This window comes from Megalops cyprinoides, chromosome 11 (genome assembly GCF_013368585.1).
Source record: "Megalops cyprinoides isolate fMegCyp1 chromosome 11, fMegCyp1.pri, whole genome shotgun sequence".
NCBI classification, from domain to species: Eukaryota; Metazoa; Chordata; class Actinopteri; order Elopiformes; family Megalopidae; genus Megalops; species Megalops cyprinoides.
This window is the reverse complement of record NC_050593.1, coordinates 13,312,817-13,325,218: the sequence shown is the minus strand read 5'-3', so window position 1 is coordinate 13,325,218 and position 12,402 is coordinate 13,312,817. Positions and strand designations below refer to the sequence as shown.

Sequence of the window (12,402 nt, the reverse complement as noted above, 5' to 3'; positions counted from 1 at the left end):
TTTTTTATAAACAAAATGCTATATATGTGTGTGCATTTTTGCTCCTGCATCATTGTCAATTAAAAAGATTATTTAGTGTAAAAAAATACTAATATATGAAAATGGACATTCTGGAATAATGTAGGGATTTATTAGTATATTAAAAGCATCATATGAGGTTTTTACAGTTTTTTTTTTGTTTGTTTTTTTTTTAATATGATGTGTTAGCAGAGAACTCTACCTAAGTATTTAATAGCACCAAGTAACAAACCATTTTATTGGTTGAATTAGGTCGTATCCTAGCTGTTGTGTGCAAAAAATGGTAAGGAGGAAGGACTGCATGACAATCCATACAAACATAGCTAGTGCTTTGTGTTTATTTACATCCAGGAAGGAATGAGACCAAAACGAAACCCAAAAAAAAAAGAGATCTGAATTTAAACAGGCTGTGAACACGGGACGAGACCGAGGGCGTCTTTGGCTTTGCTGTGTTTGGTCTGTTGCTACGGGGTCGGTCGGAGATCCTACAGAATCCCTAAGATGCGGCCCACCCACCAGCGGCAGGGCATGATGGCCCTGCAGGCCACGCGGCAGCCCTGGTAGTGATAGGGATAGGACCAGTGCCCGCCCAGCGGCTCGCATATCCTCTGGCAGTGGGTGTAGCTGCGCTGGCACTCCGCGCAGCAGATTCCGTGGTGGTCCAGCGTGGCCCACGCGTCCTGCTCTCCCTCCAGATAGCGCTGAGAGAATCGGGGTCGGAGAGAAAACATTGATCAGCGTGTGGAACGCACTCCCCCTTCCTTATGCGTCCCTGCATGCAAAGCAATTCTTCAAAATTACTTCTAACATATTACATAGCATTACATGCATTTAGTAGGCACCCTTATCCAGAGCAACTTCTACCAAAATAGAACATAAGTGTATCCATTCAAGTTAAAATGAAACAATACCCGTAGTGGGTGTTGTTTCACCGATCTCGTTTCTGATTGTCAGGGGTGGATTTTAATGTGTGTGTTCACTTGGTGAATGCTTCTGAGGTGGAATTTGTGTTCCTTTGGTGTGCATTTTGGGGATGGGGCAGATGAAGGTGACCCCCACGCTCCCACACAGCTCAGCGCAGGCAGAAGACAAGCCCGTGTGTCTGTGTGTTTCTGCAGGGCTGCTCCAGCCCTGTCTCCTGGGGGATTTCCAGGGGCTCTCCCGCACAATGACGGGCAGGACAATGGGGTTAGTGTCCCTGACTTGAAAAGGGGGCCGTGGAAGGAGACTAGGGGTGACAGCCATGGGGGTCTTAGCGGTGACCTCGGCAGCTGTTGTTTCTCCTCCAGCTGCTCCACAGAGGGGAACTTTTTTTTTTTATAAAGGAGCCGGAGCAGAATGCACTGCCTGGAACTCAGGAGGGTTTTTTCATAAATATAGCAACAGAATACACTGCCTCCAACTCAGAGGGTTTCTATATAAATACAGTCACAAATGTCGCATGCTGCATAGGAGCACAGTGGTATAAACCAGTACTGTCACCATAGCTGGAGGCTTGAGGCTTCCTGCCTGATTGGATAGGACAGTAATAACCTGTGGATAGCAACTTTCCCTACGCTGTTGAAAACTTTATGGGTGGAGCGTAATTACATTCCCTCTGACATGGTCGTCATTTTGCAGTAAAGCAGTCGCATTGGTTTTCAATGCTTCACCAGGTGTGTTTGGGATGTGGTCTCTCCCTCAGCCTAGTCCATCTCAAGCAATGGAAGAGATGAGATTTCTTTAAATTTGTGTAAAGAATGTTTATTTTTTGGGAGTTGGCTAAATTGTACAGTTGCCTGCAGGCCAATTTCCTTAATCCCTTTTTTATTTTGTGCCATATGCCATTTGCTTTTATTTCCAGTTTTTTTGGTTTTCTTAACCTGACCTTTTGTACTATATATTTGATATCAGTTGTTTCTGAGTGTTGCCTTTATTTCCCTCTTTCTTACATAAACTGTACAACTGACAGACCTCCCTCTTATAAATGGACTATCTGGGTGACTGACTGCTAGTGGAATTCACATCATACAATTTATTATAAGAACCAAACCATGTGGTTCTACTGTCATGACTCTGATATTGTCAATATAATACATTCATATCACATGATATTGTCCAATGGCGATAAATAACGATCTTTATGAACATTAAACACACCAACAGAAATTAAAAAATCCCATTGATACAAATCAAAATATAGTTAAACTGTGACAAATTTACATTATATATGTAGGCCTGAAATGAAATTGATTAATTGGAGTTAGTTTAAGCATATTATCAGTGTAAGCATATTATCAGGCTGACCCACAGAAGCAGTCCTTCTGTGGGCCTGGAGGAATGCACCCACAATCAACAGTTTGCAGTCAGGAAGAAGAGTTAATTTTACACAAACCAAAAATAAACCTCACCGACCAGGAGCCCATAGCACAGAAATGGACAGTGTAGCCAATTCATGGCAATATACTGTTACTGAAAGTGCATGAGTAGACAGAGGCTTCTCAAAGAACAAGTCAAGGAGATTATTTACAAATACTGTTAGCATCATTGTAATTATTCTTTGCGCAATGTAAAGCTGAATATGAATGATAGACATGAGGGCTCAAATGTAGCCTTCAATGTTCCATTTTTTTAACATTTGAGGTGAACTTTTCCTGGTAATTAAATTGTGTGGAAGGCAGTTGCTTATTTTGCGGGCAAAGTCATTTAGATACCTTTGAGCTAAAGCCAATAATTTGTGTAACAGATGACATAGGGTATAAAACGTTACAAAGTTTAAACGTCTTGGTGAGCGAAGTTAATTAATAAACAGTGGGATTCACAGATCTGGACGTGTGTGATTGATGAATGTGAGCTCCTGTACTGCAGAATGATTGATGTGCGCCCTGCACTTTCTTACTGCATGTGAATATACGTGAGCACCTTTTCCAACATTTGTCAAGGGGGTTAAATGTTTGCAGGGGGGATTATGGTCATAAATTTAAGCACCATGAGGGGAACGGCAGCTGTCCATCCCATGGTAGAGGTATCTAAGGGATTTCTGAGTGATATGATGCGGTCATACCCTAATTTGCAAGTGATGGAACGTTTTCACATTATTTACAAGATTAATATCATTAAGTCATTTCACAGCCCTTTTCTCCTTCACTTAAAAACATGTTGAGTTTTTCCAGGACTTAAATGTACTAGGCACACACTATGTGCTCTAATACTAAGGCTAACAACTTCATGTGGGCTACAATGGAATTTGATTACAAAATTATTATTATTATTATTATTATTATTGGTCCAATTATTAGTGAACCCAATTGTTTTCATTATAATTATAATTATTACTATTTCATGGCTGTCTTAGAAATAAAGTCCATAGCAAAAATAAGTCTGCTCTTGTTGGTTTGGTGATGGACCATGTTTGAGTTAGATACCCAATCAAAAAACTAATTAGCTGTGTGACTTTTTCCATGACAGAACATTTTCTGATGCACAATAGATGGTTCTGCCAAATGTAATTACCACTACTTTGAAAAAGTTAGGGTGTTTGTGAAAAATCCTCTCAGAATATGCATTCCCAGTTCACATCAAACTCTGTGCACATCATCTGTGGCCTCTCAGATGTTCAGTTCAGATTTTTAGGTGTTTTCCATAAAACAGTCAATTTGCAGCCTCTGCATGTAATATGCAAATGAGGCAATTACATGTCAATGGGTGTGCCAACTGGCAAAGAGACACAGGGAAACACACACAAAGAGTATCCCAAATTCGAAAGAGATCTGTTGAAAATCCTGGCCTCTACAATCAGCCGCATTTCGCAATTTCACTACCTAATTCTAAAACTCACTGCACTAAACATGCAGTCACGCACCAGCATAGATTTAAATGAAGTTGGGCAGGTATAATCCTTGGGGCATGTTTTACCAACATCTGTGACAAAACTTCTTAAGAGAGTATTGGGGGTTTTGGGATTCAAAGCTGAGCTGATGAGAGATGTGGTAGTTTGGGAGGTGGATTTGTAACCAGGAGATTTTTGGATCATACCTTGAGTCATGACAGTGCTGTTGTCATTCCTGGTGATGAGCAATTTCTGCTTTTTATGCAGAATATGTAAAGCAGAATCCTGCCATGTCTAATTATGCAGGGGGCGGAGCCCTCTGCTGATTGGCCATGTTAACAAGACTGTTTCCTTCTTTGTGTGTGCAGTGAGCTCCTGTAGCAGTACTCACCTGGTATGGGTTTTCAGGGTTATATGGTTCCTCAGTGGCTTTCGTGGTAGTGGCTTCTGGCTTGGCTTCCACCGTGGTCATTGCTTCGGTGGTAATCTCCTCTGGGATTATCTCTTCAGGGGTTATCGCCGCCACCTCTGCAGGGGTCACCACTATTTCGGCGGAGGTCATCTCTATGGTGACCAGCTCAGCCGAGGTTATGTCCGCTGACGAGATATCTGCAGAAGTTATCTCTGCCGAAGCAGACATATCGGCGGAGGTCATCTCTGTGGGACTAACCTCTGCAGAGGCTATCTCTATAGTCACCAGCTCTGCAGAGGTCATACCTTCAGTAACCAGCTCTGCCGAGCCTATCTCCGCAGTGGCCGTTTCCGCGACAATCGTATCCATGGTAACCTCTGCAAGGGTCGTATCCACAGTGGCCAACTCGACGGTGGCCGTATCCACAACGGTCATCTCCTCTGTAGTCATTTCCACCATGGTTACCTCCTCAGAGATCATCTCTTTAGTGGCCGCCTCCTCTGTGGGGCTTATCTCCTTGGTTACCATCTCCTCTGTGGTCACCTCCGCCACGGTCATCTCAGCGACGGTTGCCACCTCAGTGGGGGCCACCTCCTTGGTTGCTGCCTCCTCAGGGCTCATCTCCTTGGTTACCATCTCCTCGGTGACCGCCTGACGCCTTGCCCGAAGGATATCTCTCCTTTTCCTGCGTTCACCTGCACACAGAAATGTGGGGAGGGGATTAACAACTTCTCTCTGGGTAGCACTCTGACCTGCCCAGTGTATTACCATTATCTGTGAATGAATATTCATACAGATAGTAAGTATGAAATGATTAGAAGTCCTTTTAAAATTATAAATCGGTTTAGCTCTTTTGTGAAGAGCATCTAGTGAGCAGCCGGTGCAGTAACAGAACCCGTTTGGTTTCTTGACCCGTTTGTATTATGCGTGGAGATACTAGTTCATTTTTATCAAAGAGAATGCAGATTGTAGGTCATTTAGCAGTTTACCAATTTATCTTGGAGCCTATTGCCCTGCCATTATTTATTTATTTCGCCTTTAGTTTAAAAATCAGGAGGACTTTTGAGTTTAGGGGGTCTTTTTTGAGAGACACCTGGCAAGAAAGTCAGTAGGGAAGTGCACGGCATTGCAAAATGGTAAGTCAATCACAATGCAAACGAAATACAAAAAGCATTTTCCTGAGTGGCCTCCCAGAAGGGGAGGAGCTATGGGGTGGCCCATAAGGGATTAGCTTCTGGGTAGACGGGGTGAACCCAGGCTCGGCGCCAGGAGAAAATACAGAGGCGCGCAATTGCAATCCACGGGTACACAAAAAGTCATAAATACTATGTAGGCATAGGGATATAGGGAGACAACCGGGGATGCAATGCACCCCTAAGCACCCCCATAGCGCCAGGCCTGGGTGGAGCAACAGGGCAACCTATCAGTGATTATCTTTTGCGCAGCTGGGGTACAGCAATGGGGCATCCTATAAAGAAAGTGGATTTGGTGTACCCCCACATGGGCGGAGTTTTCACTCAACAAAACACATGATTCGCCCACAAAGGAAAACTCCACCCATAATGCCATCACGCAAAACAAATCCATCCCAAGATTACTTTTTCACTAAAGGGCACAGGGCTGTTGGGTGGTCTATGAGGGATTACCTTTTGGGTAAGTGGGACGGAGCCAGAAAATGGGAAGATCACCACACAGGTCCAGGATTTTGGTGCTCAGGAAACCGCTGTCCTTCAGGGGTTGGTCTGCAGCCACCCAGATCAGAGACTCCTCATCAAACTTGACTGGCATGATCTCATCTTCCTGACAGGAAGAACTGCACTTCAGAACACAGCCTGAATGCAAATAGCCTGCATGCTCTAGAAGAGGACTTTCCAGAAGGGCTTTTGTGATCCATGTCTTTTTGATTAAGCTTTTAATCTAGCCTTCCTATGTATTTTGAACTTGAATCATGACAGCAATGGAATTCAAGCAATTCATGCAAGCATGTTTGATGAATAAAGACCCCTGGTAATTAATCAAACACAAAAAAACACTGCTTTATTTTATTTATGAACATTCTTAGAAATTATAAATCACAGCTCTTTAAACAGTTAACACATCACACTTAATATTCAACTTCATACTTTGCCTGCACACAAGTGAGTTTAAAATGCTGAAAGCTGCTCTTTATATAAAAAGGGTTATCTGCATAGACCAGCTAGCTTTGGGAAAAAAAAGCTTTTCAGAACCACAGGAATTGACATGCAAAATAACATTTCACGAAACTGTGAAGAGTAAATTATTCAAAAGAGCGATGCTAAGAGAAATTTGCTTAGGAATGACCTACAGTTATAGCTGTAATAAAATTACATTTTAAAAAGCATTATGCAAAATGAATGCCGCAGCTGTTGGGTGCAATGGTAGTGCTGGAGTAATTTGGGTAGTTTCTGGCAGCTGTCCTCACAGGAATGGGAGCTGTTTGTAAGGATATTTGGACTGGCTATTACAGCTGTGACTGGACTCAGTGCCTTAGGCTGAAATACACTGGAAGCTGCCGCTGAGCTTTTTGCTGGTAAACCTCTTATAGTGGGCTGTGGTGTAACAAAATGGGAACAATGTAAAAAAAAGCCAAGGCCGCACTTAAAATCTCAACAACTTCAGTACAGCCTTTTTAAAACTGAATTTCAATTTTGAAAAATAGAAACTATGTCAGTTATGACAAAAAAACGAGTGCTTCCTTAAAATTAACATGGAATTCTAGGTTTGGCTATGACATTTCCCTTCATGCTAAATTTATATATCCCTCTTAATCAGATATATGTATAGTAATCTTGTTCCAGTATACAATTTCTTTAGTCCTACACTAGGACTAATTGTAGGCCATGACAAGAAATAATACCATAAGTTCTCATTTTCAGGTGATAAGTCTGGAGGGTTAAAGGATATATTTCCCTAAACACATAACCTGTGTTAAACATGCTAAACAAATGTATACATTTAAAGAAAAACAAATGTATGAAAGCATTTCCTTCAACCTACCAAATCGAACATCACTGCCTCTTTGTTTAGAGGTTCCACCTGTGGAAGGTGAGCCTTGGCCTGTGCCTTAATGTAGCATTTCTCCCCTCCCGAGAACCGAATCCCAGTGATTCCCTGGGAGAGAGAGTTGGCTACGTTACAGGCAGCAAAACACAGGCAATATTCACGTACATCACATTGTGACCTCTAGGAAAGAGTTAAGATACTGCTAAATAATGAAAAACCATACTGTTTTGTATTAATGTGATGCATTTCATGTCAGTTGACTGTCAACCAGATTGTTGAGTTGAGTGCTAAAGATGTTAAAGAATGTTAAAGAATGCCCCATTTTTAACAAAAGGGTGTCATGGAAAGCAAAAAACGTCCTTTTAAATATTAAGATTTAATTTTTTTTCTCCAAAACAACAACCAACAACATGATATGAAAACAATTATGTAAACTCACAATATGAAAATCGTGAACTTCTATGGCTTCATCACTTCCACTTCCTGTTCGGAACCTCTCCAGATTATTTTCAGAATCAATTTCCATAGAGCCTTCCTCAATTTTTCCATTGATACTCATACTGTAGTGGACATTGTAGACCTGCAGAAGAGCCCATCAGTGTCAGTGGAACAGCTAGTTAAACCGGTAGTTACGCATCTACAAATGCAATAACATTCCATTTATACACCTTTCCTGACAATATAGCCTGACAATATATCATGCTAGTTGACCTGGAATATTAAAGGCTAACTTTAAATACTGTAATTATTGGTTGCAATAACTTTTTCTTGCAAACTGCAAACATTTCTTTGGGTAAAAAAGCATCACAAACATGCACACAGCTACTCTTGAGAATTTCAGCAGCAAGCTCACTTTTATAATTTATGCATTTAAATAATTCTAATTAGCTTGCTTAGCTTGCTAAGTTTTAAACATTTAGTTGACATAAATCCGTGTTCCATATTTTACAAATGTCATGTTTCATCATAAGACGAGTGCGTTGAACAATTGTCAGTAAAATTGTTAATAATACTTGTTTCGATCCAAACTGCACTTCAGATAGGTGTTTTGTGTTTTCAATGAATTTCCCATCTTATACTGTGCCTGGATGCTGTCCAGCAGTGTCAAGGGTCAACTGGCCCTCGGTCTGCCTCAACAGTGTGACAGAGCTGTGTTTACAAATTCAGACATTTTAGACGAGTGCATGATATTTACAGTGTTTCATTTTGAAGTCAGCTTCAAAACTGAGGAGACTTATTAGCAAAACCAGACAAGGTCAATATGCTACTGCTCATCTGCTCTGCTGCCTGTGTCTTTCTGATGAGCTTTGTCTCTTTATTAATTGCTGCTGCCATGCTCCAATGCTACCCAATTCTGTTCAAGTTAGGAGCAATGAAATTTGGATGCAATTCAACCTCAATAAACTCATTTGGAATATGTTTAAATCAGCTTGTTTGGGGAAATCTGTGGTTTCCTGTTAGGTACCTGGGTACATTAATGCTTTAATGAATTATGTCTTCCCAGCCAACTGAGAAGTCAGGCCACCCCTGCTCAATGCTATACCATGTGTCTCCATTCTGTCTGCAGACCTAGCAGAACAGCATCACCCATGGAATAACTGCATAAATTGGCACTTCCACCTATGGGAATGCTAGTTATTATTCATTCTAGTCATTGTCATTCTGTCTAGGAGTGTCAACATGACTTTGGAATAACACAGGCAGCATTATTAAGTGAATCATCTGTACCTTTCCCTCCATTTTCTTGCAGTAAGGTAATAGAATAAAAATGTTAAGACAGTTATTTGCTGACTCATTGAAGCAATGTGCCACTGAGCAAAATTCCACACTCCATGACATCACAATAAACTCGAATAATTCCACTCCTGCCTGCTGCTGGCCATGAGAAGGGAAGAGTGGGACCATGGGGGGACCATGAATGAACAAATACATAAAAACTAACTAACTAAATGATTAATCAAATAACAGCTGATCAAATCAAATAACAACATCTCTTTTATCGCAGCATTCACCATATACACTATATGCATATACTGTATATGTATGCATGCATACATTTCATTCTCAATGACATTAATAGCACCTTATTTGACTTTAACAAGTTCTTGTACAGAGGTCGAGCTGAATCCTTGCTAGTGCAAATACACCATTGGGTAACGTGTGCATGTAAGAGCCCCTGTGATACCGCTATGTTGTTACATAACACAGCCCTTTCCGACCTGGACGGAAGGCTTTCTGCAGCTCTATTGCCATTGGGGACAGACAAGAAGGCACTGATATATTATTTACTTGCTTAGCGGCGTCCTTTATCCAGCAACTTGCATATCATGCATTTTCACATGTTCATCCGTTCCGATGGAAATTTTACAGAGAAGTAAATTCTCAAGGATACAGCGGCAGTTCTCCACCTGAGAATTAAACCTGTAACCAGGTCCTCAGCCACTACATCCACTCCAGGTTATCAATTAATGCACCCACGCCGATCGTGGAGCGACGCTGCTGAACTCTCCACCACACAAGTAAAACAGCTGGACTCACAACGTAACTAGTCACAGGTTCAGCTACAAACTACCCTCTGCTCATAAGCAGAACGCGCAACACTGCCCCCCTCAACAGCTCCAAGACGCCCGGCTCTGTTCCTTGGAGGCCCATCCCACTTCACACAGCAATGCAACATCCCCAAGTGGTGCGGGTACAAGGGATCAATACCCTCCACTATCCCCACACATGCGCTAGCTGCCACATAGCTAATACGTCTGGACCCCTACACGAGGTAGGCACAGCCAAAAACATTCGCGCAGAACGGTGAAAGTGTAACGACTGTCGAACGGTGCAATTTTGGGAAAGAAAGAAAATTGTGCTAAATACTTGACATTTTAGCAACCTTTAAAAAGCTGACCTTAACGATTTCAGGGGCGCAAATGGAAAACCATAACGTTCTGACCTGTGCGTGAAGTGTATAACTGCCAAGTGCCCTCCCAGTCGTTTTCTACAACCCGTTCATTTTTACGGTCATATATACGTAGGCTTAGGCTAACACTTAAGTGCTAGACTTTTAATGCAAATAACTGGGCAGGTTTACTCATTCTTCTGTGTACAGGCTGTCAGTAACCACTGCCACACTTTGAAAGGCGGGACATCAGAAATATTGGATAACACGGTACTGAAAATCCCTACCTTGGATTTTAATTGGTACTGGAAGGCAGAAAAGTAAACGCAAATTTCATCTCAGTAAACATTGTCTTGGGATGTAAAACTATACTGTACCATGTAGATAGTGGGGGGAAGTCTCCCGTAAATTAAAACCAGCTGTAAGTTTCTACAGTTGGACAGTTTGATGAAGCGGCAAAAATGGCACACCTCTCGACCCCAGGGTAACAGGTAGACCATTTGGACACAATCGCACTACTGAAATCACCCAAAGCACGAAACCTGCGCCAACATTCACAAGGTAAAATCCAACGCGAACCGGTAAATGCACGCTAAATGAGAAGTGAAAAAGTCTTACATGCTTGTCGTTGACTTTCCAAAAGTAAAAAGCACCGATAGCTCCGAAAACCAAGAGAGCTGCTCCCGCGATAAGAACCGCAGCTCCAATCTTCAGAAGGCGACTACTACTGGAGGGCTTCACACTCGTTGCCGTGTATGCCTTTGGAAATGAAAATGGAAAGCAGCAGTACAAATTAACAAGGGTATACACGGAGAGGGGGAAAAAGCATTGCCGCACTGCTGAGAGACCAAAACCATTTTAATGAGTTTTGCTATCAGACCTGCGATATTGCTTTTAATATCGAGAAATGTGTGTCGCTTTAATTGAGCAAGCTGAAAAGCATATATGACCCACATACTTGGATAATGGTGTGTGAATTGTATGTATGCTGCACTGTAATGGCTCGGGTCTAATAATGTGATTTCACGAAATGAATACAGCAGCCATTTACTTTACATATGCTTTTCTGCCCTTCTAGATCGGACAAAAGCTTGACTTTTTTTTTATCATGTCCCTGTTTAGAATTACGTTGATGTGCCGCTCTTGAACAGAATGCAAAAGTTCACAATACTTACAGGTGGCAAGCAGTGTTCCAGCTCCTCTGGCCCAGCCACAGCGATAGGGATTTTCTCCGAAGTCTCTGCCATGGCTGCCTATGGACTTCTGAGACAGAGTGTCGGCCAGTACATTTTCTGGACCTCCCCAGCAGTGAACGTGACGCCCTGGTCATGGAGCGTGTTATGTTACCTGCCGGCCAGAAGCTATTGCTGTAAAAATACGAGATTGGTTTGCCGAAGCATTAGGATTCATTTCTCTTCCCCGTGTTTTATAATTTGTATGGTATTCCAAAGACAGCACACAGACGGTCCTTAGATTTAAGTATACAAGCATACATGCAAAATAATGTGTTGTTCCGTACTTTCGTGTTCTCCGTTTTCAGTTTTGTATATATATTTTTTTCTAATTTCACTGTCCATTCCACTTTAAAATAACAGTGACTTATTATAATTAGTAGTAGTAATCGTAGAAGTTGTAGCATGAAGTGTTGCTGTTGTACCAGTAGTTTTAACCTGCTGTCTACATGGATAACATGTAAAATGTATGTTCCGGAATAGTATGGACTCGCTCCCATACTAAAGAGTTTTGATGGTTTGAATATGACTGTTCCTGCGCGCACTCTGAGAACACAGATTGTTTACAGATCATGTCAAGGCCAAGCATAGACGATTCATTATGATGTTTAATGCAGGTTATTTTTCTGCGTACACTATATACAATATTCTTATTTTTCTGTTGCTAGTTTTCCCCTTGAATGAAGAGCTGAGGCCCAGAGGGACTGATTTGTAGAGTTGGATATGTGATGCAAAGATTTCAGAAAACTGAATGATCTATTTAAACTCACCAACTGCATCTCACACACTTCAGAGTAATATTAATTTACCAAGCAGCTGTCCCTATCCAGGGTAACATGCAATGTTCACACGTTTGCTTGTGTGCAGCTGGATATGATTACCAGAGCAATTCATGGACCTTTCTTAAGGGTCCACAATTGCTACCCTAACTGACTTTAAAAAAAAAACTGCATTTGAGTTTTACTCTTTAACCCCACTGCTGTCCTTTATATGATCTATAGCTTACTTGTTAGAGGCT

General features: G+C 41.7%; 1 protein-coding gene across 1 annotated transcript; it reads right to left on the bottom strand.

Annotated features, from left to right (window-relative positions):
• Window positions 1-503: 503 nt before the first annotated feature.
• On the bottom strand, window positions 504-11,399 carry LOC118786320 (leukocyte cell-derived chemotaxin 1-like). Its single transcript, XM_036541463.1, has 8 exons — window positions 11,328-11,399; window positions 10,771-10,911; window positions 7,702-7,842; window positions 7,257-7,370; window positions 5,885-6,038; window positions 4,887-4,933; window positions 4,218-4,277; window positions 504-719 (listed from the first exon to the last, which is right to left on the bottom strand). The coding sequence occupies exons 1-8, from the start codon at window positions 11,397-11,399 to the stop codon at window positions 504-506; spliced, it is 945 nt and encodes a 314-aa protein (XP_036397356.1).
• Window positions 11,400-12,402: the final 1,003 nt, after the last annotated feature.